Raw genomic sequence first — 27,988 nt, 5'->3', positions numbered from 1 at the left:
CTGAGAAGCAACCCCACACATGAATGATATCAGGATGCTTTACTGTTGGCATGACACAGGACTGATGGTAGCGCTCACCTTGTCTTCTCTGGACAAGCTTTTTTCCGGTTACCCCAAACAATCGGAAAGGGGATTCATCAGAGAAAATGACTTTACCACAGTCCTCAGAAGTCCAATCCCTGTACCTTTTGCAGAATGTCAGTCTGTCCCTGATGTTTTTCCTGGAGAGAAGTGGCTTCTTTGCTGCCCTTCTTGACACCAGGCCATCCTCCAAAAGTCTTCGCCTCACTGTGCGTGCAGATGCAATCACACCTGCCTGCTGCCATTCCTGAGCAAGCTCTGTACTGGTGGTGCCCCGATCCCGCAGCTGAATCAACTTTAGGAGATAGTCCTGGCGCTTGCTGGACTTTCTTGGGCGCCCTGAACTGAAGCCTTCTTCACAACAATTGAACCGCTCTCCTTGAAGTTCTTGCTGATCCGATAAATGGTTGATTTAGATGCAATCTTACTGGCAGCAATATCATTGCCTGTGAAACCCTTTTTGCGCAAAGCAATGATGACGGCACGTGTTTCCTTGTAGGTAACCATGGTTGACAGAGGAAGAACAATGATTCCAAGCACCACCCTCCTTTTGAAGCTTCCAGTCTGTTATTCGAACTCAATCAGCATGACAGAGTGATTTCCAGCCTTGTCCTCGTCAACACTCACACCTGTGTTAATGAGAGAATCACTGACATGATGTCAGCTGGTCCTTTTGTGGCAGGGCTGAAATGCAGTGGAAATGTTTTTTGGGGGATTCAGTTCATTTGCATGGCAAAGAGGGACTTTGCAATTCATCTGATTAACTGCAATTCATCTGATCACTCTTCATAACATTCTGGAGTATATGCAAATTGCCATCATACAAACCGAGGCAGCAGACTTTGTGAAAATTAATATTTGTGTCATTCTCAAAACTTTTGGCCACGACTGTAGAGTCGCAATTCAACGGCTCAGACACGAGAGGTATGTGGCAGGGTCTACATTCAATCATGGACTACAAAAGCAAAACCAGCCCCGTCGTGGACCACGATGTCTTGCTCCCAGACAAACTAAACAACTTCTTTGCTCGCTTTGAGGACAACACAGTGCCACTGACACGGCCCGCTACCAAAACCTGCGGGCTCTCCTTCACTGCAGCCAACGTGAGTAAAACATTTAAACGTGTTAACCCTCGCAAGGCTGCCGGCCCAGACGGCATCCCCAGCCGCGTCCTCAGAGCATGCGCAGCCCAGCTGGCTGGTGTGTTTACGGACATATTCAATCAATCCTTATCCCAGTCTGCTGTTCCCACATGCTTCAAGAGGGCCACCATTGTTCCTGTTCCCAAGAAAGCGAAGGTAACTGAGCTAAACGACTATCGCCCTGTAGCACTCACTTCCGTCATCATGAAGTGCTTTAAGAGACTAGTCAAGGACCATATCACCTCGACCCTACTTGACACCCTAGACCCACTCCAATTTGCTTACCGCCCCAATAGGTCCACAGACGACGCAATCACACTGCACACTGCCTTAACCCATCTGGACAAGAGGAATACCTATGTAAGAATGCTGTTCATCAACTTCAGCTCAGCATTTAACACCATAGTACCCTCCAAACTCGTCCCCGAGACCCTGGTTCTCGACCCCGCCCTGTGCAACTGGGTCCTGGACTTCCTGACGGGCCGCCCCCAGGTGGTGAGGGTAGGTAACAACATCTCCACCCCGCTGATCCTCAACACTGGGGCCCCACAAGGGTGCGTTCTCAGCCCTCTCCTGTACTCCCTGTTCACCCATGACTGCGTGGCCATGCACGCCTCCAACTCAATCATCAAGTTTGCAGATGACACTCCAGTGGTAGGCTTGATTACCAACAATGGCGAGACAGCCTACAGGGAGGAGGTGAGGGCCCTCGGAGTGTGGTGTCAGGAAAATAACCTCACACTCAATGTCAACAAAACAAAGGAGATGATCGTGGACTTCAGGAAACAGCAGAGGGAGCAGCCCCCTATCCACATCGACGGGACAGTAGTGGAGAAGGTGGAAAGTTTTAAGTTCCTCGGCGTACACATCACAGACAAACTGAAATGGTCCACCCACACAGACAGCGTGGTGAAGAAGGCGCAGCAGCGCCTCTTCAACCTCAGGAGGCTGAAGAAATTCCAAAAACACTCCACCAAAAACACTCACAAACTTTTACAGATGCACAATCGCGAGCATCCTGTCGGGCTCTATCACCGCCTGGTATGGCAACTGCTCCGCCCACAACCGTAAGGCTCTCCAGAGCGTAGTGAGGTCTGCACAATGCATCACCGGGGGCAAACTACCTTCCCTCCAGGACACCTACACCACCCAATGTCACAGGAAGGCCATACAGATCATCAAGGACAACAACCACCTGAGCCACTGCCTGTTCACCCCGCTATCATCCAGAAGGTGAGGTCAGTACAGGTGTATCAAAGCGGGGACTGAGAGACTGAAAAACAGCTTCTATCTCAAGGCCATCAGACTGTTAAACAGCCATCACTAACATTGAGTGGCTGCTGCCAACATACTGACTCATCTCTAGCCACTTTAATAATGAAACATTGGATGTAATAAATGTATCACTAGCCACTTTAAACAAGGGCACTTTATATAATGTTTACATACCCTACATTACTCATCTCATATGTATATACTGTACTCTATACCATCTACTGCATCTTGCCTATGCCGTTCGGCCATCACTCATTAATATATTTTTATGTACATATTCTTATTCATTCCTTTACACTTGTGTGTATAAGGTAGTTGTTGTGAAATTGTTAGGTTAGATTACTTGTTACATATTACTGCATGGTTGGAACTAGAAGCACAAGCATTTCGCTACACTCGCATTAACATCTGCTAACCATGTGTATGTGACAAATACAATTTGATTTGATTTGGATGTTTTGTGTCTTTGCTCATGACTTTGCACCTTTTGATGGAAGTGTTTGAGGACAGGGTTTTGTTCTGTCTGGATTCCATTAGAATGACTATAGCAGAGAAAGGGACAGGGCAACAACTCTTACAATTCCAACTATTGAATCCTGCAATATACTGTTCTTAATCAAATCAAATTATACAAGTACCTTTTGTTCCCAAAGCAGAGATTTTTTTGCCCGTGCTATAGAGGTCTATATGGGTCCGCTAATACTAGTAGAGGCCCAGTGCACTACTTTTGTATTCATTTGTATTTTATTTTCAGGGGGTGTTGCAGCACCCTCCGCACCCCTACTTCCCGTGGCTATGGTGCTGTGGCATCCCATGGAGCCCGCACTATTTAGTGCATCGGCAGCACTCTGCCACCTAGTGGACACAGTAACAGCAGACACAGTTCTCCACATGTATAAACTAGTTATGTAAAACATACTGTATATAGCATGATTTAGTGTGATCTGGGACTGATGTAACTCCCTGCTCTTCTACAGATTATCTGAAGAACCTTCCTGAGGACTCGTCTGACTACAAAGACACGCAGGGTGAGTGGAACAATGTTGATCAGGCTGTGTGTGACAATGTCCGGTGTGATGCCATTTCTCTCTCACAGACACTCTCACAGCATGTTAATCATGTTGACCTTACAGCTGCTCTGGGCATAGTGAAGGAGGTGGCCAACCATGCCAACGACATCATGAAACAAGGGGTGAGACGTCACACCATGTCCATCCTCATGAGAATTCGGCCAAAGACATCCCATAGCATTATCTCTGACCCCGGTCTGTCTGTCTCTATCTTTCAGGATAACTTTCAGAAGCTGATGCACATTCAGTACAGTCTGAACGGACAGCATGAGATTGTTCAGCCGGGCAGGGTGAGTGTCCAGCACTATGACACGCACGCACGCACACACACACACACACACACACACCTGTGATCTCATCTGTTGTGATCACTTCTTGTCCCCAGGTGTTTCTTAAGGAGGGCACTCTGATGAAGCTGTCCAGGAAGGTCATGCAGCCACGGATGTTCTTCCTGGTGAGTACTGACTGATGCCCGCTGGGTAGTGGAGGTCTCATTGTGATACCTGTTACTGTTACAGTTCTGCAGTTTATTTAGAGTCTGACTTGGTTCACTTCCAACACAGTCTGTAGAACAGAACATTACGCCCCAAGTATCTGTATGTTGATGTGGTGTGTGTATCTGTCCCTCTCTCTAGTTCAATGACATTCTTCTGTACACCACTCCAGTTCAGTCTGGTCAGTATAAACTCAACAGCATGCTCTCTCTGGCGGGCATGAAGGTGAGTACAGGCAAGGCTGAACACACATTTAAACTTGACAAAACTCTTCTAAAGTCTCATCTAAAACCTTTGTTTATTGTGTTCAGGTGAGTAAGCCCAGTCAAGAGGCGTATCAGAATGAACTGAACATTGAGAGTGTGGAGCGTTCTTTCATCCTGTCTGCCAGGTGAGTACCTGCTCACTGACACACCTGAACACCTGAAGGTGGTGCCTAACATTATGGACATTCTGATGAGTTACCCTTCTAATTGGTTGTGGGGAAAGTTCTAATGGCTTTTGATTGGTTACAGAAGTTTCTGTTGTTGTTTCTGCCTGGCAGCTCGGCCACAGAGAGAGATGAGTGGCTGGCGGCGATCGCCACGGCGATAGACGACCACACCAGGAAGAAGATCACCTTCATCTCCAGCCGGAGTCAGGAGGAGGTGAGGCAGTGTGTGTGTCAGGAGGAGGTGAGGCAGTGTGTGCGTCAGGAAGAGGTGAGGCAGTGTGTGTATCAGGAGGAGGTGAGGCAGTGTGTGCGTCAGGAGGAGGTGAGGCAGTGTGTGCGTCAGGAGGAGGTGAGGCAGTGTGTGCGTCAGGAGGAGGTGAGGCAGTGTGTGCGTCAGGAGGAGGTGAGGCAGTGTGTGCGTCAGGAGGAGGTGAGGCAGTGTGTGTGTCAGGAGGAGGTGAGGCAGTGTGTGCGTCAGGAGGAGGTGAGGCAGTGTGTGTATCAGGAGGTGAGGCAGTGTGTGCGTCAGGAGGAGGTGAGGCAGTGTGTGTGTCAGGAGGAGGTGAGGCAGTGTGTGTGTCAGGAGGAGGTGAGGCAGTGTGTGCGTCAGGAGGAGGTGAGGCAGTGTGTGCGTCAGGAGGAGGTGAGGCAGTGTGTGCGTCAGGAGGAGGTGAGGCAGTGTGTGCGTCAGGAGGAGGTGAGGCAGTGTGTGCGTCAGGAGGAGGTGAGGCAGTGTGTGCGTCAGGAGGAGGTGAGGCAGTGTGTGCGTCAGGAGGAGGTGAGGCAGTGTGTGCGTCAGGAGGAGGTGAGGCAGTGTGTGCGTCAGGAGGAGGTGAGGCAGTGTGTGCGTCAGGAGGAGGTGAGGCAGTGTGTGCGTCAGGAGGAGGTGAGGCAGTGTGTGCGTCAGGAGGAGGTGAGGCAGTGTGTGCGTCAGGAGGAGGTGAGGCAGTGTGTGCGTCAGGAGGAGGTGAGGCAGTGTGTGCGTCAGGAGGAGGTGAGGCAGTGTGTGCGTCAGGAGGAGGTGAGGAAGTGTGTGCGTCAGGAGAAGGTGAGGCAGTGTGTGCGTCAGGAGGAGGTGAGGCAGTGTGTGCGTCAGGAGGAGGTGAGGCAGTGTGTGCGTCAGGAGGAGGTGAGGCAGTGTGTGCGTCAGGAGGAGGTGAGGCAGTGTGTGCGTCAGGAGGAGGTGAGGCAGTGTGTGCGTCAGGAGGAGGTGAGGCAGTGTGTGCGTCAGGAGGAGGTGAGGCAGTGTGTGCGTCAGGAGGAGGTGAGGCAGTGTGTGCGTCAGGAGGAGGTGAGGCAGTGTGTGCGTCAGGAGGAGGTGAGGCAGTGTGTGCGTCAGGAGGAGGTGAGGCAGTGTGTGCGTCAGGAGGAGGTGAGGCAGTGTGTGCGTCAGGAGGAGGTGAGGCAGTGTGTGCGTCAGGAGGAGGTGAGGCAGTGTGTGCGTCAGGAGGAGGTGAGGCAGTGTGTGCGTCAGGAGGAGGTGAGGCAGTGTGTGCGTCAGGAGGAGGTGAGGCAGTGTGTGCGTCAGGAGGAGGTGAGGCAGTGTGTGCGTCAGGAGGAGGTGAGGCAGTGTGTGCGTCAGGAGGAGGTGAGGCAGTGTGTGCGTCAGGAGGAGGTGAGGCAGTGTGTGCGTCAGGAGGAGGTGAGGCAGTGTGTGCGTCAGGAGGAGGTGAGGCAGTGTGTGCGTCAGGAGGAGGTGAGGCAGTGTGTGTCTCAGGAGAAGGTGAGGCAGTGTGTGCGTCAGGAGGAGGTGAGGCAGTGTGTGCGTCAGGAGGAGGTGAGGCAGTGTGTGCGTCAGGAGGAGGTGAGGCAGTGTGTGCGTCAGGAGGAGGTGAGGCAGTGTGTGCGTCAGGAGGAGGTGAGGCAGTGTGTGTGTCAGGAGGAGGTGAGGCAGTGTGTGCGTCAGGAGGAGGTGAGGAAGTGTGTGTATCAGGAGAAGGTGAGGCAGTGTGTGCGTCAGGAGGAGGTGAGGCAGTGTGTGTGCGCACGTGTGTTTTGTGAGTGAGCATGCACGTGCTTGTAGCATGTATAGTTCCAACTCATTCGACTGACTGAATATGGGTACACTCCGATCGCACTGTTACCATAGCCAGTATAATTTTGCTACAATCCACTTGTAATGGCTATAACCGTCTCTCTCTGTGTAGGCTGATGGCGTGTGTGACAGTGGGGCCCCTCTAGGTTCTAAGGCCCCTATTTGGATCCCAGACCTGAGGGCCACCATGTGTATGGTCTGTACCTGTGAGTTCACCCTCACCTGGAGACGCCACCACTGCCGAGCCTGCGGGAAGGTAAGGAAAGGACAAGAGCCCTAGTTTACAATGGTTCACTACTATACTCCATATTTGTGTGTTTGTATGTGTGTGCGCGTGTGTGTAGTGGTTTTCTCACTCACTGTGTGTATTGCAGGTGGTGTGTCAGACGTGCTCGTCCAGTAAGTTCTATCTAGAGTACTTGAAGAACCAGCCGGCTCGTGTGTGTGACCACTGCTTCGTCAAGCTACAGGAGAACAGTATGCGTCTTTTACATGAATACATATGAAATATTAAAGTGTTTCGGCTATTTAAAATATTAAAAATGGAATGAAACGAAGTTAAGTCATGATTTTAAACCCTGTATTGTTTGTTATCGTGAATTCAGTATGTATGTCAGAGGGTGCTTTGTGTTTGTGTGTTTCCTAGGTGACCGTGTTGCTTCTGGGGCGCTGTCTCCTACTGGCAGATCTGGGGGATTCTCTTTCTCCAGGAAACAGAAGAAGATCCCAGCTGCTCTCAAAGAGGTGTCTGCAAACACAGAGAACTCCTCCATGAGTGGCTACCTACAGAGGTCAAAGGGCAACAAGAAGCAATGGAAGAGGCTATGGTTCGTCATCAAGAACAAAGTCCTGTATACCTACGCCGCCAGCGAGGTAACACACCTACGCCACTCTAGTCACAAACACACATTTGTGCATTATGCCGGTGTGGGTGTGGGTGTGGGTGTGTGTGTGGGTGTGTGACATGTGTACCTCTCTCCAGGACGTAGCCGCTCTAGAGAGCCAGCCTCTGCTAGGCTTCTTCCTGCGGGAGGAGAAGTGTGGGCCTTTCCAGAAGCTGCAGTTTAAACTGTACCACAAAAACACCCTGTTCTATATCTTCAAGGCTGACGACATCCCCACTGCACAGAGGTAATGGAAATTCCTTTTGGTTTAGGGATCGATAAAGTATTAATCAACCAGGAGGGGACCGTGCTCTAACAGATAACTCCGGAGCTTGGGAGAGTGAAAGCATTCATATAGTTATTTTATCAATATAACGTGTATTGATGAGTTCATTTTTTCCCCAGGTGCCAATGCAATAAAGTTCATGTTGGGTTTCTCAATTTTCTCTCAGGTGGATTGAGGCTTTCCAGGAGGCCATGATTCTTTAACACCTAAACCAGTCAGCTCATGTCCTTCCCCTGGAGCCAGTGAAAGGACACCTTTTGATCCTTGACCTCTAGACACGTCAGGGGTCAGCAGCTCAGGAAGCACTCCCCACACCCCGAGCCATGCCACCCCGAGCCCTGATGAACCGGTCTGGCTGCCCGCCAGGAGACCCCAGAGTCACAGTGGTGTGAAGAGCAGACATCATTGTCTTTCTGGTGGAAATATGGACTTTGTTTCAGCTCTACATTACATTCATTGTAAATGTTGGGATCCGTTGAAAATGTGCCCTTGGTCAAACCACCATGCTTCCAGTAGAGTTCTGAGGTTATGGGCCTGTTGAGCCTCACAGGCTGCATATCTATCTGCTCTGGATCTTAGATGGAACCGTTATGTGTCACAGCTGTGGGTCAAAGGTCATGTCCTTAAGCGTGTGTGTGTGTGTGTGGAAGTGTTAACAGAATTATTGTCTGTGGACAGCCTGCTACCGTATACAGGGGTTCCAACGGTCCACAAAAGCCTTGAAAGTCATTGAAAATTATTTTATGTAAATTGCTATTGATTTACATTATCCCTGAAAAGTTAAAGGATATTGTTATTTTCTTTGGGAAATGTAACATATTGTAAGGAAATTGGAATGGCGATTAGAGTGTGAACCTTGCATGATGAGATGGATATCAGTTACAAAGAAGGGTGAGAAAGCAGTGTATTCTCTCTGAGTAGGGAAGCTTCTCTGGTGCACTGCAGGTGGTTGGATTCAACTGTGAAAAAACAGGGTGCCACAAAGACACAGGAGATGAGCATTTTGCTCCTTAGAAATATAGCAAAATTACAGGGGTCGGTTTATGTTGTTCTCTGTTAGGCTTAACTCAGTACATCTACCACATGTATAATGCAGTATACTGGATAAAACTGGAAATGGCATAATGTCAATATTTTACTACACAACCTATAGAACAAATGCATTTTTAAAGAGTATTTGTTAGACTTAGATGTGGTGGTTGGGTAATATGTAGAATTGGGAGAGTAAAATGTACCTTTTTTTGTGTAAAAGTCGAGAGCTAATATTTATATAGAACTGTACATTTCTCAATGTCCATAATTATGTGATTTTAGAAATATGATTTATTTGATAACGGATACTATCTTTGTCACTTTTGTAATAAGAAGTAGCTACCTTTTTTATTGTATGCCATGATGGTTGTAAAAGCGTGTGTTGTAACAATGCCTCACTAGTTTGTTTTAAACTGCCACAACAGACTTGTTGGATTCATTAGGATTCATCTTTTAATCCAGGCCTCGTTTCTATAATTTTTTTATTGAATCATTTAAAGTGGACAGATTACAAAATAATGTTTGTCTTTTGAGCTAGACATGGAATGGAGATTGAAATCTATCCCTTAGGAAATGCTCACTAGCAATAAAGCAACATTCAGACAGTGCCTTAAATATGCTCAATTATTTTGTAATAATATAGATACCGAAAATGGTATTTAATTATCTTGCATTGTTTCATTCATCATTCATTTGAATTTGGATATTCTATTATCACAGTGACTACTTTGGCCGGCCCATCTGACATTAAACAGTGTAAATGTACATTATGTATTTAAATTGAAAATTGTTTAGAGTTGACATTTAGTACTTCAAATGTACTATTGTAAAGTGGTTGTTCCACTGGATATCATAAGGTGAATGCACCAATTTGTAAGTCGCTCTGGATAAGAGCGTCTGCTAAATGACTTAAATGTAAATGTAAATGTACTAATCAGGTTGCACTACTACACCATTGTGGCAGGTGGCCTTATGGGAAATGAAGTTTATAACACAGAGAAGCATTAGGGATAACGCAAAACAGATAATATTTTATAGTGACTAAATGTCCCTCCATCCTTAAACACAATCACTAGAGAGCCATAGTGTCTCGTCTGTAAATAATATTTCTGCAGAACTGTCAGGCACCACTTTTTAATAAAACCTCTGAAAGTGACTTTGCATCTTGGCTTAATTTCATGCTTTGAGACATCAAAGGATAAGGGAGTTCATGAATCTTTCCGCCTTAGATTACTGTCATTGAGTTATTTTATTGCATAGTACTGATTGATGTGTGGGTGCAGGCATGTCTTTGTGGGTGTGGATCTTTGCATGTGTGTGTGTGTTTGAGGTGCGAGTGTGTGTGTGTGTGTGTGTGTGTGTGTGTGTGTGTGTGTGTGTGTGTGTTTAAGTTTGACACTGATAAAAAAGTCTTCCTCGGCTGTCTTATTTCTGCTTTGAGCTCAGTGATCAAAGCGCTGTGTTGAGGGAGATAAGAGTATTTCAAAATATGACTCATACACTGCTCAAAAAAATAAAGGGAACACTTAAATAACACAATGTAACTCCAAGTCAATCACACTTCTGTGAAATCAAACTGTCCACTTAGGAAGCAACACTGATTGACAATAAATTTCACATGCTGTTGTGCAAATGGAATAGACAAAAGGTGGAAATTATAGGCAATTAGCAAGACACCCCCCAAAACAGGAGTGATTCTGCAGGTGGTGACCACAGACCACTTCTCAGTTCCTATGCTTCCTGGCTGATGTTTTGGTCACTTTTGAATGCTGGCGGTGCTCTCACTCTAGTGGTAGCATGAGACGGAGTCTACAACCCACACAAGTGGCTCAGGTAGTGCAGTTCATCCAGGATGGCACATCAATGCGAACTGTGGCAAAAAGGTTTGCTGTGTCTGTCAGCGTAGTGTCCAGAGCATGCAGGCGCTACCAGGAGACAGGCCAGTACATCAGGAGACGTGGAGGAGGCCGTAGGAGGGCAACAACCCAGCAGCAGGACCGCTACCTCCGCCTTTGTGCAAGGAGGTGCACTGCCAGCGCCCTGCAAAATGACCTCCAGCAGGCCACAAATGTGCATGTGTCTGCTCAAACGGTCAGAAACAGACTCCATGAGGATGGTATGAGGGCCCGACGTCCACAGTTGGGGGTTGTTCTTACAGCCCAACACCGTGCAGGACGTTTGGTATTTGCCAGAGAACACCAAGATTGGCAAATTCGCCACTGGCGCCCTGTGCTCTTCACAGATGAAAGCAGGTTCACACTGAGCACATGAGCACATGTGACAGACGTGACAGAGTCTGGAGACGCCGTGGAGAACGTTCTGCTGCCTGCAACATCCTCCAGCATGACCGGTTTGGCAATGGGTCAGTCATGGTGTGGGGTGGCATTTCTCTGTGGGGCCGCACAGCCCTGCATGTGCTCGCCAGAGGTAGCCTGACTGCCATTAGGTACCGAGATGAGAGCCTCAGACCCCTTGTGAGACCATATGCTGACACATGCACATTTGTGGCCTGCTGGAGGTCATTTTGCAGGGCTCTGGCAGTGCACCTCCTTGCACTAAGGCGGAGGTACCGGTCCTGCTGCTGGGTTGTTGCCCTCCTACGGCCTCCTCCACGTCTCCTGATGTACTGGCCTGTCTCCTGGTAGCGCCTCCATGCTCTGGACACTACGCTGACAGACACAGCAAACCTTTTTGCCACAGTTCGCATTGATGTGCCATCCTGGATGAACTGCACTACCTGAGCCACTTGTGTGGGTTGTAGACTCCGTCTCATGCTACCACTAGAGTGAGAGCACCGCCAGCATTCAAAAGTGACCAAAACATCAGCCAGGAAGCATAGGAACTGAGAAGTGGTCTGTGGTCACCACCTGCAGAATCACTCCTGTTTTGGGGGGTGTCTTGCTAATTGCCCATAATTTCCACCTTTTGTCTATTCCATTTGCACAACAACATGTGAAATTTATTGTCAATCAGTGTTGCTTCCTAAGTGGACAGTTTGATTTCACAGAAGTGTGATTGACTTGGAGTTACATTGTGTTGTTTAAGTGTTCCCTTTATTTTTTTGAGCAGTGTATTTACCCCCAACTCCCAACGCTCACTCTCTGTGGGTTTACTCAGCACTTTTCTAACTCTGAATAAGATAATTCTGCATATGTACAGTGCCTTCAGAAAGTATTCACACCCCTTGACTTATTCCACATTTTGTTGTGTTACAGCCTGAATTCAAAATGGATTAAATAGATTTTTTTTTGGGGGGGGGGGGTTTATTGAAAATGAAATGCAGAAATATCTAATGTACATATGTATTCACACCCCTGAGTCAATACATATTAGAATCACCTTTGGCAGCGATTAAAGCTGTGAGTCTTTCTGGGTAAGTCTCTAAGAGCGTTGCACACCTAGATTGTACAAGATTTGCGCATTATTCTTTTTAAAATTCTTCAAGCTTTGTCAAGTTGGTTGTTCATCATTGCTAGACAGCCATTTTCAAGTCTTGCCATAGATTTCAAGCCGGTTTAAGTCAAAACTGTGACTCGGCCACTCAGGAACATTCAATGTCGTATTGGTAAGCAACTTGTCTTTTAAGTTATTGTCCTGCTGAAAGGTGAATTTATCTCCCAGTTTCTGTTGGAAAACAGACTGAACCAGGTTTTCCTCTAGGATTTTGCTTAGCTCTATTCTATTTATTTTTTAACCTAAGAAACTCCTAGTCCTTGCCGATGACAAGTATACCCATAACATGCTGTAGCCACCATCATGCTTGAAAATATGAAGAGTGGTACTCAGTGATGTGTTGTGTTGGATTTGCCCCAAACATAACGCCTCACATTCAGGACAAAAAGTTAATTTCTTTGCCACATTTTTTGCAGTTTTACTTTAGTGACTTATTGCAAACAGGTTTTGTAATATTTTTTATTCTGTACATGCTTCCTTCTTTTCACTCTTTCATTTAGGTTAGTATTGTGGAGTAACTACAATGTTGTTGATCCATCTTCAGTTTTCTCCTATCACATCCTTTAAACTCTATAACTGTTTAAAAGTCCCCATTGGCCTCATGGTGAAATCCCTGAGCAGTATCCTTCCTCTCCGGCAACTGAGTTAGGAAGGACGCCTGTATCTTTTTAGTGACTGGGTGTATTGATAAACCATCTAAATTGTAATGTTCAAATGGATATTCAATGTCTGTTTTTTTTACCCATCTACCAACAGGTGCCCTTCTTTGCGAGGCATTGTAAAACCTCCTTGGTCTTTGTGGTTAAATCTGTGTTTGAAATGCACTGCTCGACTGAGGGACCTTACAAATAATTGTATGTGTGGGGTACAGAGATGAGGTAGTCATTCAAAAATCATGTTAAACACTATTATTGCACACAGATTGAGTCCATGCAACTTATTATGTGACTTGTTAAGCACAATTTTACTCCTGAACTCAGGCTTGGCATAACAAAGGGGTTGAATACTTATTGAATCAAGACGTTCAATTTGTAAAAATGTCTAAAAACAGAATTCCACTTTGACATTGTGGTGTATTGCGTGTAGGCCAGTGACACAACATCTGTAACACAACAACACGTGGAAAAAGTCGAGGGTTGTGAATAATTTCTGAAGACACTGTATGAAAGTATTTTTTAAATGTATTACTATGGTAGCATTTTATTATAACTAATTAGTATGTCATTACATTTAGCTTCTAAATTATACTTCTATATTAGTCATCACATTTTGCTCCCAAGTAAGATACACTTGAGACAAGACTGTTAGCATGGTTACATTATTATTATTATTATTATTTTTTTACAATAGGTTACCCGGCTTGTCATCAAATTGTTTCTAGTATTGAGACATTTCAAAATGGACAGTTACAGTGGGGAGAACAAGTATTTGATACACTGCCGATTCTGCAGGTTTTCCTACTTACAAAGCATGTAGAGGTCTGTAATTTTTATCATAGGTACACTTCAACTATGAGAGATGGAATCTAAAACAAAAATCCAGAAAATCACATTGTATGATTTTTAAGTAATTAATTTGCATTTTATTGCATGACATAAGTATTTGATCACCTACCAACCAGTAAGAATTCCGTCTCTCACAGACCTGTTAGTTTTTCTTTAAGAAGCCCTCCTGTTCTCCACTCATTACCTGTATTAACTGCACCTGCAACTTGTTACCTGTATAAAAGACACATGTCCACACACTCAATCAAACAGACTCCAACTTCTCCACAATTGCCAAGACCTGAGAGCTGTGTAAGGACATCAGGGATAAAATTGTAGACCTGCACAAGGCTGGGATGGGCTACAGGACAATAGGCAAGCAGCTTGGTGAGAAGGCAACAACTGTTGGCGCAATGATTCGAAAATGGAAGAAGTTCAAGATGACGGTCAATCACCCTCGGTCTGGGGCTCCATGCAAGATCTCACCTCGTGGGGCATCAATGATCATGAGGAAGGTGAGGGATCAGCCCAGAACTACACTGCAGGACCTGGTCAATGACCTGAAGAGAGCTGGGACCACAGTCTCAAAGAAAACCATTAGTAACACACTACGCCGTCATGGATTAAAATCCTGCAGCGCATGCAAGGTCCCCCTGCTCAAGCCAGCGCATGTCCAGGCCCGTCTGAAGTTTGCCAATGACCATCTGGATGATCCAGAGGAGGAATGGGAGAAGGTCATGTGGTCTGATGAGACAAAAATAGAGCTTTTTGGTCTAAACTCCACTCGCTGTGTTTGGAGGAAGAAGAAGGATGAGTACAACCCCAAGGACACCATCCCAACCATGAAGCATGGAGGTGGAAACATCATTCTTTGGGGATGCTTTTCTGCAAAGGGGACAGGACGACTGCACCGTATTGAGGGGAGGATGGATGGGGCCATGTATCGCGAGATCTTGGCCAACAACCTCCTTCCCTCAGTAAGAGCATTGAAGATGGGTCGTGGCTGGGTCTTCCAGCATGACAACGACCCGAAACACGCAGCCAGGGCAACTAAGGAGTGGCTCCGTACGAAGCATCTCAAGGTCCTGGAGTGGCCTAGCCAGTCTCCAGACCTGAACCCAATAGAAAATCTTTGGAGGGAGCTGAAAGTCCGTATTGCCCAGCGACAGCCCCGAAACCTGAAGGATCTGGAGAAGGTCTGTATGGAGGAGTGGGCCAAAATCCCTGCTGCAGTGTGTGCAAACCTGGTCAAGAACTACAGAAAACGTATCATCTCTGTAATTGCACACAAAGGTTTCTGTACCAAATATTAAGTTCTGCTTTTCTTATGTATCAAATACTTATGTCATGCAATAAAATGCAAATTAATTACTTAAAAATCATACAATGTGATTTTCTGGATTTTTGTTTTAGATTCCATCTCTCATAGTTGAAGTGTACCTATGATAAAAATTACAGACCTCTACATGCTTTGTAAGTAGGAAAACCTGCAAAATCAGCAGTGTATCAAATACTTGTTCTCCCCACTGTAGGTGGTAGCATTTTCTTACTCCGGTTTACTTTACTCATTTACTGTCATCACAGAACAAAAGAGAAACAGTGCTTGAAACTGCTTGAAATGCTGTTCGTAGACTAACTACTGTTAGACTTGAAACAATGGACGGAACTATTGTGGACCGGGAAGCGTTTTAGCACAAAAGTATAGCAGTGTCCGTCCGTTACTCAAATCAGTCCCGTCTAAAAATGGCGGAGTATATACATGTCGTTCGAAGGGCTTTGGGACAGTTAAGAGGTCACGGTGGTGTGAAAGGCTTATTTGTTCAGTTATTCAGGTCAGTATAAGAACGATATAATGTGCTTTGTAATCAAGAGGTGGTTGTCGTTACTTCCAATGCATTTACTCGAGATAAATAAGTGTCCCCGGTCGACAGGCAACCTGCTAGCTAACTTGCTGTCGTTAACTACTGTAGCTGGCTAAATTGGTAAACAAACGGATTCACTGCTCTTTTTAAAAGCTGTTTTAAGGCTACTTGATTGTGTGATCTCTGACCTGTATCCGGTCTGACAAATTCAACATAGTGCTAGTGGATGGGCTAATGGACTAGCCAGCTAGTTATCTAACTTGGAGTGACTGTTATTTTGTTACAGGGCAAATGATGTGAAAACGGGAGCGCTGATTGGCGTGGACAAGTATGGAAACAAGTACTTTGAGGACACACGCTACTTTTTTGGTAAGGTTGAATAGACCGAAACCTCAGCTCACATTACCAGTAATTGTCTTAGGCTATGTAATGCAGTGACAAACATCATATTATCTCTGAATGTAGTCAGCAAATATTATATTTTCCATATGGAGTTGATTGGTCAGACTGTGGGGAAATCAAGTAGTAGAAGTGTGGTAGAGAGGGCTGTTCAAAGACCTGCAGTGTACTCAGAGTAACACCTCTCCTTGTCAGGTCGTCACCGCTGGGTGATCTACACGACAGAGATGAATGGAAAGAACACCATGTGGGAGGTGGATGGCAGCATGGTGCCCGCTGAATGGTAAATACATCTTACTTGGTTTGACACAGGTGGAGTTGCCTCATCTCAGTGACTGGGCCATTGCCATGTTGGAGATACTGGCCTTCATAGTAAAATTGCTGACAAAGTTCTGAATATGGAATTGTCACAGATCTGGGTGGTACTCATTGAGTTGATGTACTGGTGTCTTAATTGTGTTTTTACCGTCTAAGAACCTTCTATTGATCAACTAGCCTATTGATGAAATGAGTACTTGATGCTAACTCCATATCTTAAATCTCCTCAGGCATCGCTGGCTGCACTGTATGACAGACAACCCTCCCACCACACACCCTCCTACGCCCAAGAAGTTCCTGGCGGAGGTCCACCAGTTCAACGTGAGTGGTTCGGCCCAGGCGTACGTGCCCTACTCCACCACCCGCAAGAAGATCCACGAGTGGGTGCCCCCAAAGGCTCAGTGACCCTGCTGTGACCCGACCTGACCTTCAACCTCTGACCCGTGACCTTGTTCTGTAAATTATGAGTTTGATTTCCTGTGTGTGCGTTCACCAGCACATCTTTGCTTCTAAATAAAATCTAATCTATATGGACACTGGTGATGACTCAGTCCTTATGTGTGGGCTGTTATGTCACTAGTGACTTGTTGGCTGACTAATGACCAGCTCTCCACAAGTATGACATAAAAATGTTAGCAACATGAGTTTGTTTGAGAGGTTTTTTAAGACTGACTGAGACTGGCCCATTGAGGGGCAGATTATGAGGTAATGTTTCTCTGAGGGTGTTAGATGGTCTGATTTGTGTGTGTGTTGCAGACAGCAGGATATTGCTGAGCTGAGAAAAGGCTGCAGTATTTCACACGGGGGTACTAGGAGCATGTCTGATCAGATGACCATCATATCAGAGTGATATTGTGGGCAGGGTGTTGTCACATTCACACAGGCAGAAAGAAACTCACACTCCCAGCTCCAGTCCCTCTGTCCTCTCGGGGACTCTGCTGTGCTATGAGAGGTGAGTTGACTCTTCTCGGCTTGTGGCCCATGCTGGACTACTGACTGAAGGTATAAGTTATATCAAAACCATTTGCAATATATAAGAGCAGTGTTTGTCAATCCAGTACCAGTCAGTGAGTTTGCAGACAATTCTCTAATGTAAATGTCCAGTTAAGACCATAGTTTGACTATCTTTGGTGGTGCAGAAAAGAAATACTGTATTAGTCCCTGGTGAATCTTTTCATATGGCGTTTAAGTAGATATTTTTCTGCACTGGAAAAATTGCAGAGTTTATCTACTTGTAGGTGTCATAATAGCTATTCTACTGTAGTCTGTACCATAGTAAGGACATAGATATTTTCCGAAGCAGCTTGGTTACTCAGGGTTTACCGGTATTCTAACCCTGCCTTTGCTTCCAGTGGTCCGGGCTGTTAGATGAGAAGGTTTACGCTGTCAACGCTATTTGGCCGTGGGGTCAGTGAGGAGGCAGAGGATGAGGTCAGTCTCTCTATCCCTTTATAAGGCTGAATCATTTTTAAATGCCCCCTCACTGAAATGAAATGACATGGCTGGATAGGTGAAACCCTCATAAATATCCACCATCCCAAATGTGTTACTATAGTGGTTACTTCAAGGGAGAGAGGAAGGAAGGATGCATGTGTAAGGTCCAATGCAGCCTTTTTAAAAATCTCTATATAACATCATTTCTGGGTAACAATTAAGTATCATACTTTGATTGTTTTCAATTAAAATGTTCAAAAATAAACCAAAATAGCTGATTTTCTTAGATTAAAAAAAATATGTTGTATACTTTTTCTTCACCTATCTCTGTAAACCGCCCTCTTATGATTTCCATGTGCCATATGTTTTTCAACTGTGATGTGATGTTTCACTTACATTCTGAACCTGTCTAATCGCATAGTATATACAGATTGTAAGATAAATATTTTTACTAAAAGTATTATTATATTGTTCATTGATTGACGATGGTTTTCTAAATCTCCCATCACTGATATTTGGAGGGTTCATTTCAGAGAAATGTTGTGATTTTTCAGCCATTCCTGAACCTGTGACTAGAAGCATGAAAAATAGCTTCTTAGCAAAGATCAATTTCTCCAACGAGAATTTTGCTTGGACACTCTAGGAGTGGTCTGAGTTGGGAGGGGAACAAATTAAACTAGCTGTTATTGGCAGAGAGGTTTGGAACTATCGTTCTTATTGGTCTATTAACTCATTTACCAACTGGAGATGTCACCAGGCAGACCAAAACTGCATCCCACCAAAGCAGGCTGAAATTTAAGGTGTTCTTTTCAAACAGCTCTTACACTAAAATTATCATAATTTTCACAATTTCACAGTATTATTCCAACCTCATGGTGTGGAAATATATATAAAACACAAAAGAGTCACATTTTTGACTGCACTGGGCCTTTAAAGAGTTATTGGAAAGGGGCCACATAATTTTCTCCTTTCCACTTTCTGTCAGGAAGACCTGTAATGACTGATCCATCCACTTGGGGTCACTGTGTCCCCTGATATAGTCGGCATTCAACTCACACCTCAGCTATATCATAATTAAATCAAACAAAATTCCTGAGCACTTGGCTTTTGAGCATGTAAATGGCTGTTGTTGAGGAGCTCTTTGTTGATGTGAAATAACGTTGCCACAAGTCAGCAGTTCCAGGTGTTGCAATATATCCAGCTACCTCTGACTAGAATGCGACCGGCTTTCATTTCGAAGCCAGTCACATATGCACCAGGACAGGGACCGGGGGACAATCTCATAAAGATCCTGAGTAATCTTTTGGCGCCTTGACTGGAAGGTGTTTGAACTAACTGGAGCGTTTAAATGTGTTTCCAACTTCCCTGTCTCTCAGTGGGTTGACGCTCCTGGTGATAAAAGTCTAAGGGATTAGGATAGAGGGCTTAGGGTTGAACGGAACCTGCTGTAAAGGAACACAAGTCTGCCATGTTTGGTTGGTTAGGTTTAGTGTGTGTAGGATATCAGAGCTGTGTCGCTGGTGTTTCAGCTACTGTCTCAGTCATCATTTGTGTAAATGGAGTAAAATGGCATCTGAGTTAAGTGAGAGGGCTTGTACTGCCATGGCGATACTTCCTTGTGGCTAATTATAAGGTCAGTGAACACTCAACACATCTCTCATCTCACTTTCCCTTTTCTCTCTGCAACTCGGGATCTTTTCTCTCTGCAACTCTCTCCTCTTCTCTGTCTCCCCATCTCTCTATTCCTCTCAATTTATGTGTGTGTGTGTGTGTGTGTGTGTGTGTGTGTGTGTGTGTGTGTGTGTGTGTGTGTGTGTGTGTGTGTGTATATATATATATATATATATATATATAGTGGCAGCTGTGTTGGTGGTGATGCCAGCTGGGTACCAGAGGGAATATAAGGACTCATTTTAGAGCAGGTGCATCTCTCCCCCCTCTGCCCCCTGGTACCCTCATCCCTCTCCCCTCTGCCCCCTGGTACCCTCATCCCTCTGCCCCCTGGTACCCTCATCCCTCTCCCCTCTGCCCCCTGGTACCCTCATCCCTCTGCCCCCTGGTACCCTCATCCCTCTCCCCTCTGCCCCCTGGTACCCTCATCCCTCTGCCCCCTGGTACCCTCATCCCTCTCCCCTCTGCCCCCTGGTACCCTCATCCCTCTGCCCCCTGGTACCCTCATCCCTCTGCCCCCTGGTACCCCCATCCCTCTCCCCTCTGCCCCCTGGTACCCCCATCCTTCTCCCCTCTGCCCCATTGTTCCCTCTCCCCTCTGCCCCCTGTTACCCCCATCCCTCTCCCCTCTTCTCCCTGGTACCCCCATCCCTCTCCCCTCTTCCCCCTGGTACCCTCTCCCCTCTGTCCCCTGGTACCCCCATCCCTCTCCCCTCTGTCCCCTGGTACCCCCATCCCTCTCCCCTCTCTCCCCTGGTACCCCCATCCCTCTCCCCTCTGTCCCCTGGTACCCCCATCCCTCTCCCCTCTGTCCCCTTGTACCCTCTCCCCTCTGTCCCCTGGTACCCCCATCCCTCTCCCCTCTGTCCCCTGGTACCCCCATCCCTCTCCCCTCTGCCCCCTGGTACCCCCATCCCTCTCCCCTCTGCCCCCTGGTACCCTCATCTCTCTGCACCCTGGTACCCTCATCCCTCTCCCCTCTGCCCCCTGGTACCCTCATCCCTCCCCTCTGCCCCCTGGTACCCTCATCTCTCTGCCCCCTGGTACCCTCATCCCGCTCCCCTCTGCCCCCTGGTACCCCCATCCCTCTCCCCTCTGCCCCCTGGTACCCTCATCTGTCTACCCCCTTGTTCCCTCATCCCTCTGCCCCCTGGTACCCTCATCCCTCTTCCCTCTGCCCCCTGGTACCCTCATCCCTCTGCCCCCTGGTACCCTCATCCCTCTCCCCTCATCTCACCACTCGCTGTCTGTCTGTCTGTCCCCATTCTATACCTTCTGAGCAAACTCTCTATTTTCTTTTCCCTCCCTCTTCCTGTTTCTGCTACATTCTCTTTCCTTTCTGCTACCCTTATACTCTCCTTCCTACCCGACTCCTCATTGTGTCTCCTCTGTTTTTCCTTCTGTCCATATCGTATTCATTTCTGTTTTCCTCTGGAGATGACATATGATGAGTCTGTACTATTTCATGGACAGGGAGACAAGCCTCCCGACTTTGTAGATGTTTCATTTTATTTGTAGGGTTTTCAGTCCTTTAGACTTCCTTTTGAGCATAGTGCTGTAAAAATACCTCTGGCCCTGTTCTGTTCACCTCCCTTGTGTGTCTCAGCTCTTAATGGGCTCTGAGAGAGACATAGAGAGAAAGAGACACACTGAATGGTTCTCAGAGACATGTGGGCTTAGCTTTAGTGAATGATAGTTGGGGGGTATATTTGAATATGTGTGGGAGTGGGAGCAGAGCCCAGTTGCATTGAGACACACACACACACACACACACACACACACACACACACACACACACACACACACACACACACACACACACACACACACACACACACACACACACACACACACACACACACACACACACACACACACACACACACACACACACACACACACACACACACACACACACAGGTAGTCTAAATTTAGTGAATCTACAGATTGTCATTGATACAGTAGATGTCCATGGAAAATGAGAGAAAATGGCACCAGGCTTAAATCCAGCAAAGGAAATTACTGGAGGTCTTTAAAAGTGTGTTTTATTTATTTATTTATTTTGTTGTCTTTTGGACAGATGGACGGACAAAGTTCACAGAAAGGGCAAAGTTCACACAAGGGGCAAAGTTCACACAAGGGCAAAGTTCACAGAAAAAGATCAACACATTACAAGACTTTCATTTACATTACATTTACATTTACTTTCCTGATTAAGGAGAAAAGCAAAGGTGTCAAATCAATTGTAATCTTCTTAAACATACAGTCGGATGTATTCACCACTGAGACCGGGAGGGGGGAGAGATTACTTCCCTAACTTTACCAGCTCTATCCCAACAGCAGTATACAGATGTCCTGTATTCCCTCCCTCTCCTAACCTGTAGGACATCCCTACTACCTCCCAGCCTGTTGTTCTGGTTGCTGACTCCTGATTGGCCTCAGAGGTAATAAATGAATGCCGTGTTGAAGCGTGCCCGGGCGGGCAAAGGAGGGAGGTGGATAAGATTCAGAAACCTCAGGCGGGGGGGTGGGGGCTGGTTACTGCCTTATAAGGGCGTCTCTCCCACCCCTCAGGAACTTAGGAACAGGGTAGAACCATGCAGAACAGAACAGTACAGAATAGACTGCTGAATGCACCGCAGGACAGGACAGAACAAGACAGCAGACTGACACCAGTTCAGTAGCACCTGGTGTGGAAGGGAACGGGCTCAGAGTGGGTGTGTGTGTGTAGGAGTGTATCTTTGGATTTTTAGGATGTTGGTTAGGGAAGTCTGAGCCGGGCCTTGTGACGGCACATCTTTATCTCCACTGACAGGAAGGAAGGGCTTTCACCAGAGCCAGATGGAAACCACACACACACACACACACACACACTCCCCCCACAGTGGTTGTTCCTCTAAAAGGCTGCCAGCTCTTTGATGATCACTGAGCGTCTTCTGGAGCTCGTAGGAATGAACTTTGACTTCACACACTCTGGCCCTTAACCCTGAGGAAGAGGAGAGATGAAGAAGCACTTCACGACCATCCCACTCATCCACGTCACAGAGGTAGGGTGTGTGTGTGGCTGAGACTGTATGTCTCAAGGTACTACAGTCTCCAAGCTATTTCCAGTCTAAACGTAGGCAGAACTGTAGTCACATGCTGTCAGCTGTGTGTTTATACTGACGGCTGTTCATAGGCAGACTTTGACAAGCACCACGTGAGGAGCTGTGTGTGTGTGTGTGGGGAGGGGGGGACGGACATTTGGGTGAATGTAAACACCAGGTAAACAGACGGTAGTGTTACAGAAAAAGAGCAAAGCAGGGAGAGGTTGTGTCAGACGTGTTGTGTCCTGCCCCTGTGTGTGTGTGTGTGTGTGTGTGTGTGTGTGTGTGTGTGTGTGTGTGTGTGTGTGTGTGTGTGTGTGTGTGTGTGTGTGTGTGTGTGTGTGTGTGTGTGTGTGTGTGTGTGTGTGTGTGTGTGTGTGTGTGTGTGTGTGTGCGCACGCACGTATAGTTATACTATGCTGCTTGCCTAACGCCAGACACCAGAGGGATGTCTTTAAAACCAGTCAGTCATAGATGGTTGATCAGCTTTTAGTTATCCAGACCACCTCATTAATCTCTCTCTCTGCCCTACCTGCTTCTCTCTCTAATCACCCCTTCCCTACTTCCTTCTCCTCTCTCTCTGCCCTACCTGTTTCTCTCTCTAATCACCCCTTCCCTACTTCGTTCTCCTCTCTCTCTGCCCCACCTGTTTCTCTCTCTAATCACCCCTTCCCTACTTCGTTCTCCTCTCTCTCTGCCCTACCTGTTTCTCTCTCTAATCACCCCTTTCCTACTTCATTCTCCTCTCTCTCTGCCCTACCTGTTTCTCTCTCTAATCACCCCTTCCCTACTTCGTTCTCCTCTCTCTCTGCCCTACCTGTTTCTCTCTCTAATCACCCCTTCCCTACTTCGTTCTCCTCTCTCTCTGCCCTACCTGTTTCTCTCTCTAATCACCCTTTCCCTACTTCGTTCTCCTCTCTCTCTGCCCTACCTGTTTCTCTCTCTAATCACCCCTTCCCTACTTCGTTCTCCTCTCTCTACCTCCCCAGTGAGTGCTGAGCAGTGCCTGCTGACTGGCCTATGGTGGTGGTAGTTGTTATCATTGTGCTGAGTCGTGTGTGTGTGTGTGTGTGGATAATGACTCTCTTCCAGTCAGTCTTGCCACAGACCACTAATGAGAAAAAAAAGACAGCGAGGGAGAGAAAGAAGAAAGGTATGGTGGAGAGGTAGGCATAAGGTTTGTCAGTAGTTCTCTTGTAATGCTGACCCTGGTTATCTTGATGCTGTCTCTCTGTACCATGGAAATATACCATTACCTTTATGTTAGGGCTGCATTGGGTTACTGTGTGTGTGTGTGTGTGTGTGTGTGTGTGTGTGTGTGTGTGTGTGTGTGTGTGTGTGTGTGTGTGTGTGTGTGTGTGTGTGTGTGTGTGTGTGTGTGTGTGTGTGTGTGTGTGTGTGTGTGTGTGTGTGTGTGTGTGTGTGTGTGTGTGTGTGTGTGTGTGCGTGCGTGTGTACAGAAACTCTAACAATAGAAGTCCTTAAACTCTTACCTTAATAAATAGTAGATGCCATGGTAACACCTTAGTAACTCGTTGCCTTAGATACAAAGAGCTTGGAGGCCTTGGTCAGTTTTGCTGATCTCTTTCATGTTGTTTATCACATAGTAGGTGGTGGGTAACTCGGGGACACGTCTCTGATGTAGTGTCAACATGGTCTTATTGTTTTAGCTTGTTAGTGGTGTGTGTGTGACTCTGTGAGATTGTGTGAATGAAGGTGTTGTGTAAACATTTAGTGCTCGCTCCACCCAGTGCTCACACAGAGAGGCTGACTAGTATCCCCCCACCAGCAGCTGAATCTCACTTCTGGACCGATGCTGTGTGAGGTTCATCTGGGGAGAATACTAGTCAGCCTCTCTGGTTGTGCTCCTCATTAGAAAACAACCACATGACTCCAAAACCAGTACATTAGTGATAATTACCTCTCACCGCACTACCTCAGCCCATCCCCGTCATACACATCAGTCATCACCCCCACACCCCCTAATGCTCAGTGGATGAAAACACTCTGACCTGTCCGTCATGATGTGTTACCATGGGAACAATAACTTTTTTCTCTCCAGTAAACATACTTTGATTCCAATTTCACAGCAATTTGGCCATCAGATGGGCTGCCACAGACACACACACACACACACACACACACACACACACACACACACACACACACACACACACACACACACACACACACACACACACACACACACACACACACACACACACACACACACACACACACACACACACACACACACACACACACACACACACACACATTGATTGTTACAATGGGTAGTCCTGGGCTTGACATGTGTCTCAATTATCACTGATCTGTACGCTGAAAACCTTTACGGTCGTATGAGAGTGTGTTAGGGTGTGTGTGCGTGCGTGCGTGCATGTGGAGGCGTGCTGGCTGACCGCCTAATTGTGTTGAAATTGGCTGTGTGTGGTGAGTGTATAAAGCGAATTTACAAATTTGTGAAACTAATTACGTGAAACTGAATGAAAACGCTTCATCCCAATAAACATCCTCTAATCTTGCAATTCAAAGTACAAAACAAACACTGCAAATAGGCAACAACATTATCTACTTTCAGTTAATTGTCTCAGCGTGATACTTTCCACCCATTAATTCCCCTCCTCCTCCTCCCATTATGTCAACAGAAAAGACATTTGTAACTTCTCATATTCCTGAGGGAGGTCTGTTTTATTGCCCAATCAAAGAAGACTCTAATAACCAGTGTCTGACTCATCATTTGTGTGAATGGAGTGAAAATGAAACTAAAAAAGTGCATCCTTTCTTCCCTTAATCTCTCCCTCTCTCTATCTTTTATCTGGTGTGATTCCGCTTGTTATTCACAGCTGAGTGCTTTCACTCGCTGACAGGCAGGATGCATCAGTCTGATATTATCACTCCATCTCCATCTGACAGTGGCTCTGCTCTCTCTCTCTCTTTTTCTTTCTCTCCTTCTCTCTCTCTCTCTCTCTTCCTTATCTCTCTCTCTATCTCTCTCCTCTCAATTCAATTCAATTGACTTTATTGACATGGCAAGTTCATTATTACTTACATTGTCAAAGTATACATATAGAAAAATAAAATATATATATATTTATATATAAATAAATGTCTCTCTCCTGCCCCTCTCTCTCTTCCTTTCTATCGATCTCTCTCTCCTCTCAATTCAAGGGACAAGATATATATATTTATATATAAATAAATGGCTCTCTCTCCTGCCCCTCTCTCTCTTCCTCTCTATCGATCTCTCTCTCCTCTCAATTCAATTCAATTCAAGGGGCTTTATTGGCATGGGAAACATGTGTTAACATAGCCAAAGCAAGTGAGGTAGATAATATACAATAGTGAAATAAACAATAAAAATTAACAGTAAACATTGCACATACAGAAGTTTCAAAATAATATAGCCATTACAAATGTATGTTATGTATATATACAGTGTTGTAACAATGTACAAATGGTTAAAGTACACAAGGGAAAATAAATAAGCATAAATATGGGTTGTATTTACAATGGTGTTTGTTCTTCACTGTTTGCCCTTTTCTTGTGGCAACAGGTCACAAATCTTGCTGCTGTGATGGCACACTGTGGAATTTCACCCAGTAGATAGGGGAGTTTATCAAAATTAGGTTTGTTTTTGAATTATTTGTGGATCTGTGTAATCTGAGGGAAATATGTGTCTCTAATACTGGGCAGGAGGTTAGGAAGTGCAGCTCAGTTTCCACCTCATTGTGTGGGCAGTGTGCACATAGCCTGTCTTCCCTTGAGAGCCATGTCTGCCTACGGCGGCCTTTCTCAATAGCAAGGCTATGCTCACTGAGTCTGTACATAGTCAAAGCTTTCCTTAAGTTTGGGTCAGTCACAGTGGTCAGGTATTCTGCCACTGTGTACTCTCTGTTTAGGGCCAAATAGCATTCTAGTTTGCTCATTTTTTTTGTTAATTCTTTCCAATGTGTGAAGTAATTATCTTTTTGTTTTCTCATGATTTGGTTTGGTCTAATTGTGTTGTTGTCCTTGGGCTCTGTGGGGTCTGTTTGTGAACAGAGCCCCGGTACCAGCTTGCTTAGGGGACTCTTCTCCAGGTTCATCTCTCTGTAGGTGATGGCTTTGTTATGGAAGGTTTGGGAATCGCTTCCTTTTAGGTGGTTGTAGAATTTTAACGGCTCTTTTCTGGATTTTGATAATTAAGTGGGTATCGGCCTAATTCTGCTCTGCATGCATTATTTGGTGTTCTACGTTGTACACGGAGGAAATTTTTGCAGAATTCTGCATGCAGAGTCTCAATTTGGTGTTTGTCCCATTTTGTGAATTCTTGGTTGGTGAGCGGACCCCAGACCTCACAACCATAAAGGGCAATGGGTTCTACGACTGATTCAAGTATTTTAACCCAGATCCTAATTGGTATGTTGAATTTTATGTTCCTTTTGATGGCATAGAAGGCCCTTCTTGCCTTGTCTCTCAGATCCTTCACAGCTTTGTGGAAATTACCTGTGGCGCTGATGTTTACGCCAAGGTATGTATAGTTTTTTGTGTGCTCTAGGGCAACGGTGTCTAGATGGAATTTGTATTTGTGGTTCTGGCGACTGGACCTTTTTTGGAACACCATTATTTTGGTCTTACTGAGATTTACTGTCAGGGCCCAGGTCTGGCAGAATCTGTGCAGAATATCTAGGTGCTGCTGTAGGCCCTCCTTGGATGGTGACAGAAGCACCAGATCATCAGCAAACAGTAGACATTTGACTTCAGATTCTAGTAGGGTGAGGCCGGGTGCTGCAGACTTTTCTAGTGCCCACGCCAATTCGTTGATATATATGTTGAAGAGGGTGGGGCTTAAGCTGCATCCCTGTCTCACCCCATGGCCCTGTGGGAAGAAATTTGTGTTTTTTGCCTATATTTACTACACACTTGTTGTTTGTGTACATGGATTTTATAATGACATATGTTTTACCCCCAACACCACTTTCCATCATTTTGTATAGCAGACCCTCATGCCAAATTGAGTCGAAGGCTTTTTTGAAATCAACAAAGCATGAGAAGACTTTGCCTTTGTTTTGGTTTGTTTGTTTGTCAATTAGGGTGTGCATGGTGAATACATGGTCTGTTGTACGGTAATTTGGTAAAAAGCCAATTTGACATTTGCTCAGTACATTGTTTTCACTGAGGAAATGTACAAGTCTGCTGTTAATGATAATGCAGAGGATTTTCCCAAGGTTGCTGTTGACGCATATCCCACGGTCGTTATTGGGGTCAAATTTGTCTCCACTTTTGTGGATTGGGGTGATCAGTCCTTGGTTCCAAATATTGGGGAAGATGCCAGAGCTAAGGATGATGTTAGAGTTTTAGTATAGCCAATTGGAATTTGTTGTCTGTATATTTGATCATTTCATTAAGGATACCATCAACACCACATGCCTTTTTGGGTTGGAGGGTTTTTATTTTGTCCTGTAGCTCATTCAAGGTAATTGGAGAATCCAGTGGGTTCTGGTAGTCTTTAATAGTTGATTCTAAGATTTGTATTTGATCATGTAAAT

The 27,988-nt window shown here is 45.9% G+C and overlaps 2 protein-coding genes across 3 annotated transcripts in view; both read left to right on the top strand.

Annotated features, from left to right (window-relative positions):
- LOC129838851 (FYVE, RhoGEF and PH domain-containing protein 6-like) overlaps positions 1-9,888 on the top strand; it is a 33,487-nt gene extending 23,599 nt beyond the window's left edge. For both annotated transcript variants that reach the window (XM_055906075.1, XM_055906074.1), the window contains exons 9-20: positions 3,476-3,526; positions 3,632-3,690; positions 3,787-3,858; positions 3,954-4,022; positions 4,204-4,287; positions 4,374-4,453; positions 4,607-4,709; positions 6,643-6,786; positions 6,905-7,007; positions 7,177-7,403; positions 7,513-7,661; positions 7,867-9,888. In XM_055906075.1, coding sequence (XP_055762050.1) covers positions 3,476-3,526; positions 3,632-3,690; positions 3,787-3,858; positions 3,954-4,022; positions 4,204-4,287; positions 4,374-4,453; positions 4,607-4,709; positions 6,643-6,786; positions 6,905-7,007; positions 7,177-7,403; positions 7,513-7,661; positions 7,867-7,903 — 1,178 coding nt within the window. In that variant the 3' untranslated portion in view covers positions 7,904-9,888. The remainder of the gene's footprint in view (positions 1-3,475; positions 3,527-3,631; positions 3,691-3,786; positions 3,859-3,953; positions 4,023-4,203; positions 4,288-4,373; positions 4,454-4,606; positions 4,710-6,642; positions 6,787-6,904; positions 7,008-7,176; positions 7,404-7,512; positions 7,662-7,866) is intronic.
- A 5,335-nt stretch (positions 9,889-15,223) lies between these two features.
- On the top strand, positions 15,224-16,782 carry LOC129838737 (NADH dehydrogenase [ubiquinone] 1 alpha subcomplex subunit 12-like). The gene is made up of 4 exons (XM_055905893.1): positions 15,224-15,501; positions 15,818-15,900; positions 16,126-16,213; positions 16,479-16,782. Exons 1-4 carry the CDS (start codon positions 15,413-15,415, stop codon positions 16,651-16,653), a joined length of 435 nt encoding a protein of 144 aa, XP_055761868.1. The 5' UTR covers positions 15,224-15,412; the 3' UTR covers positions 16,654-16,782.
- The last annotated feature ends 11,206 nt before the right edge of the window (positions 16,783-27,988 follow it).

Source organism: Salvelinus fontinalis, chromosome 39 (assembly GCF_029448725.1).
Source record: "Salvelinus fontinalis isolate EN_2023a chromosome 39, ASM2944872v1, whole genome shotgun sequence".
Lineage (NCBI taxonomy): Eukaryota > Metazoa > Chordata > Actinopteri > Salmoniformes > Salmonidae > Salvelinus > Salvelinus fontinalis.
This window is presented reverse-complemented; position numbering and strand designations above follow the sequence as displayed.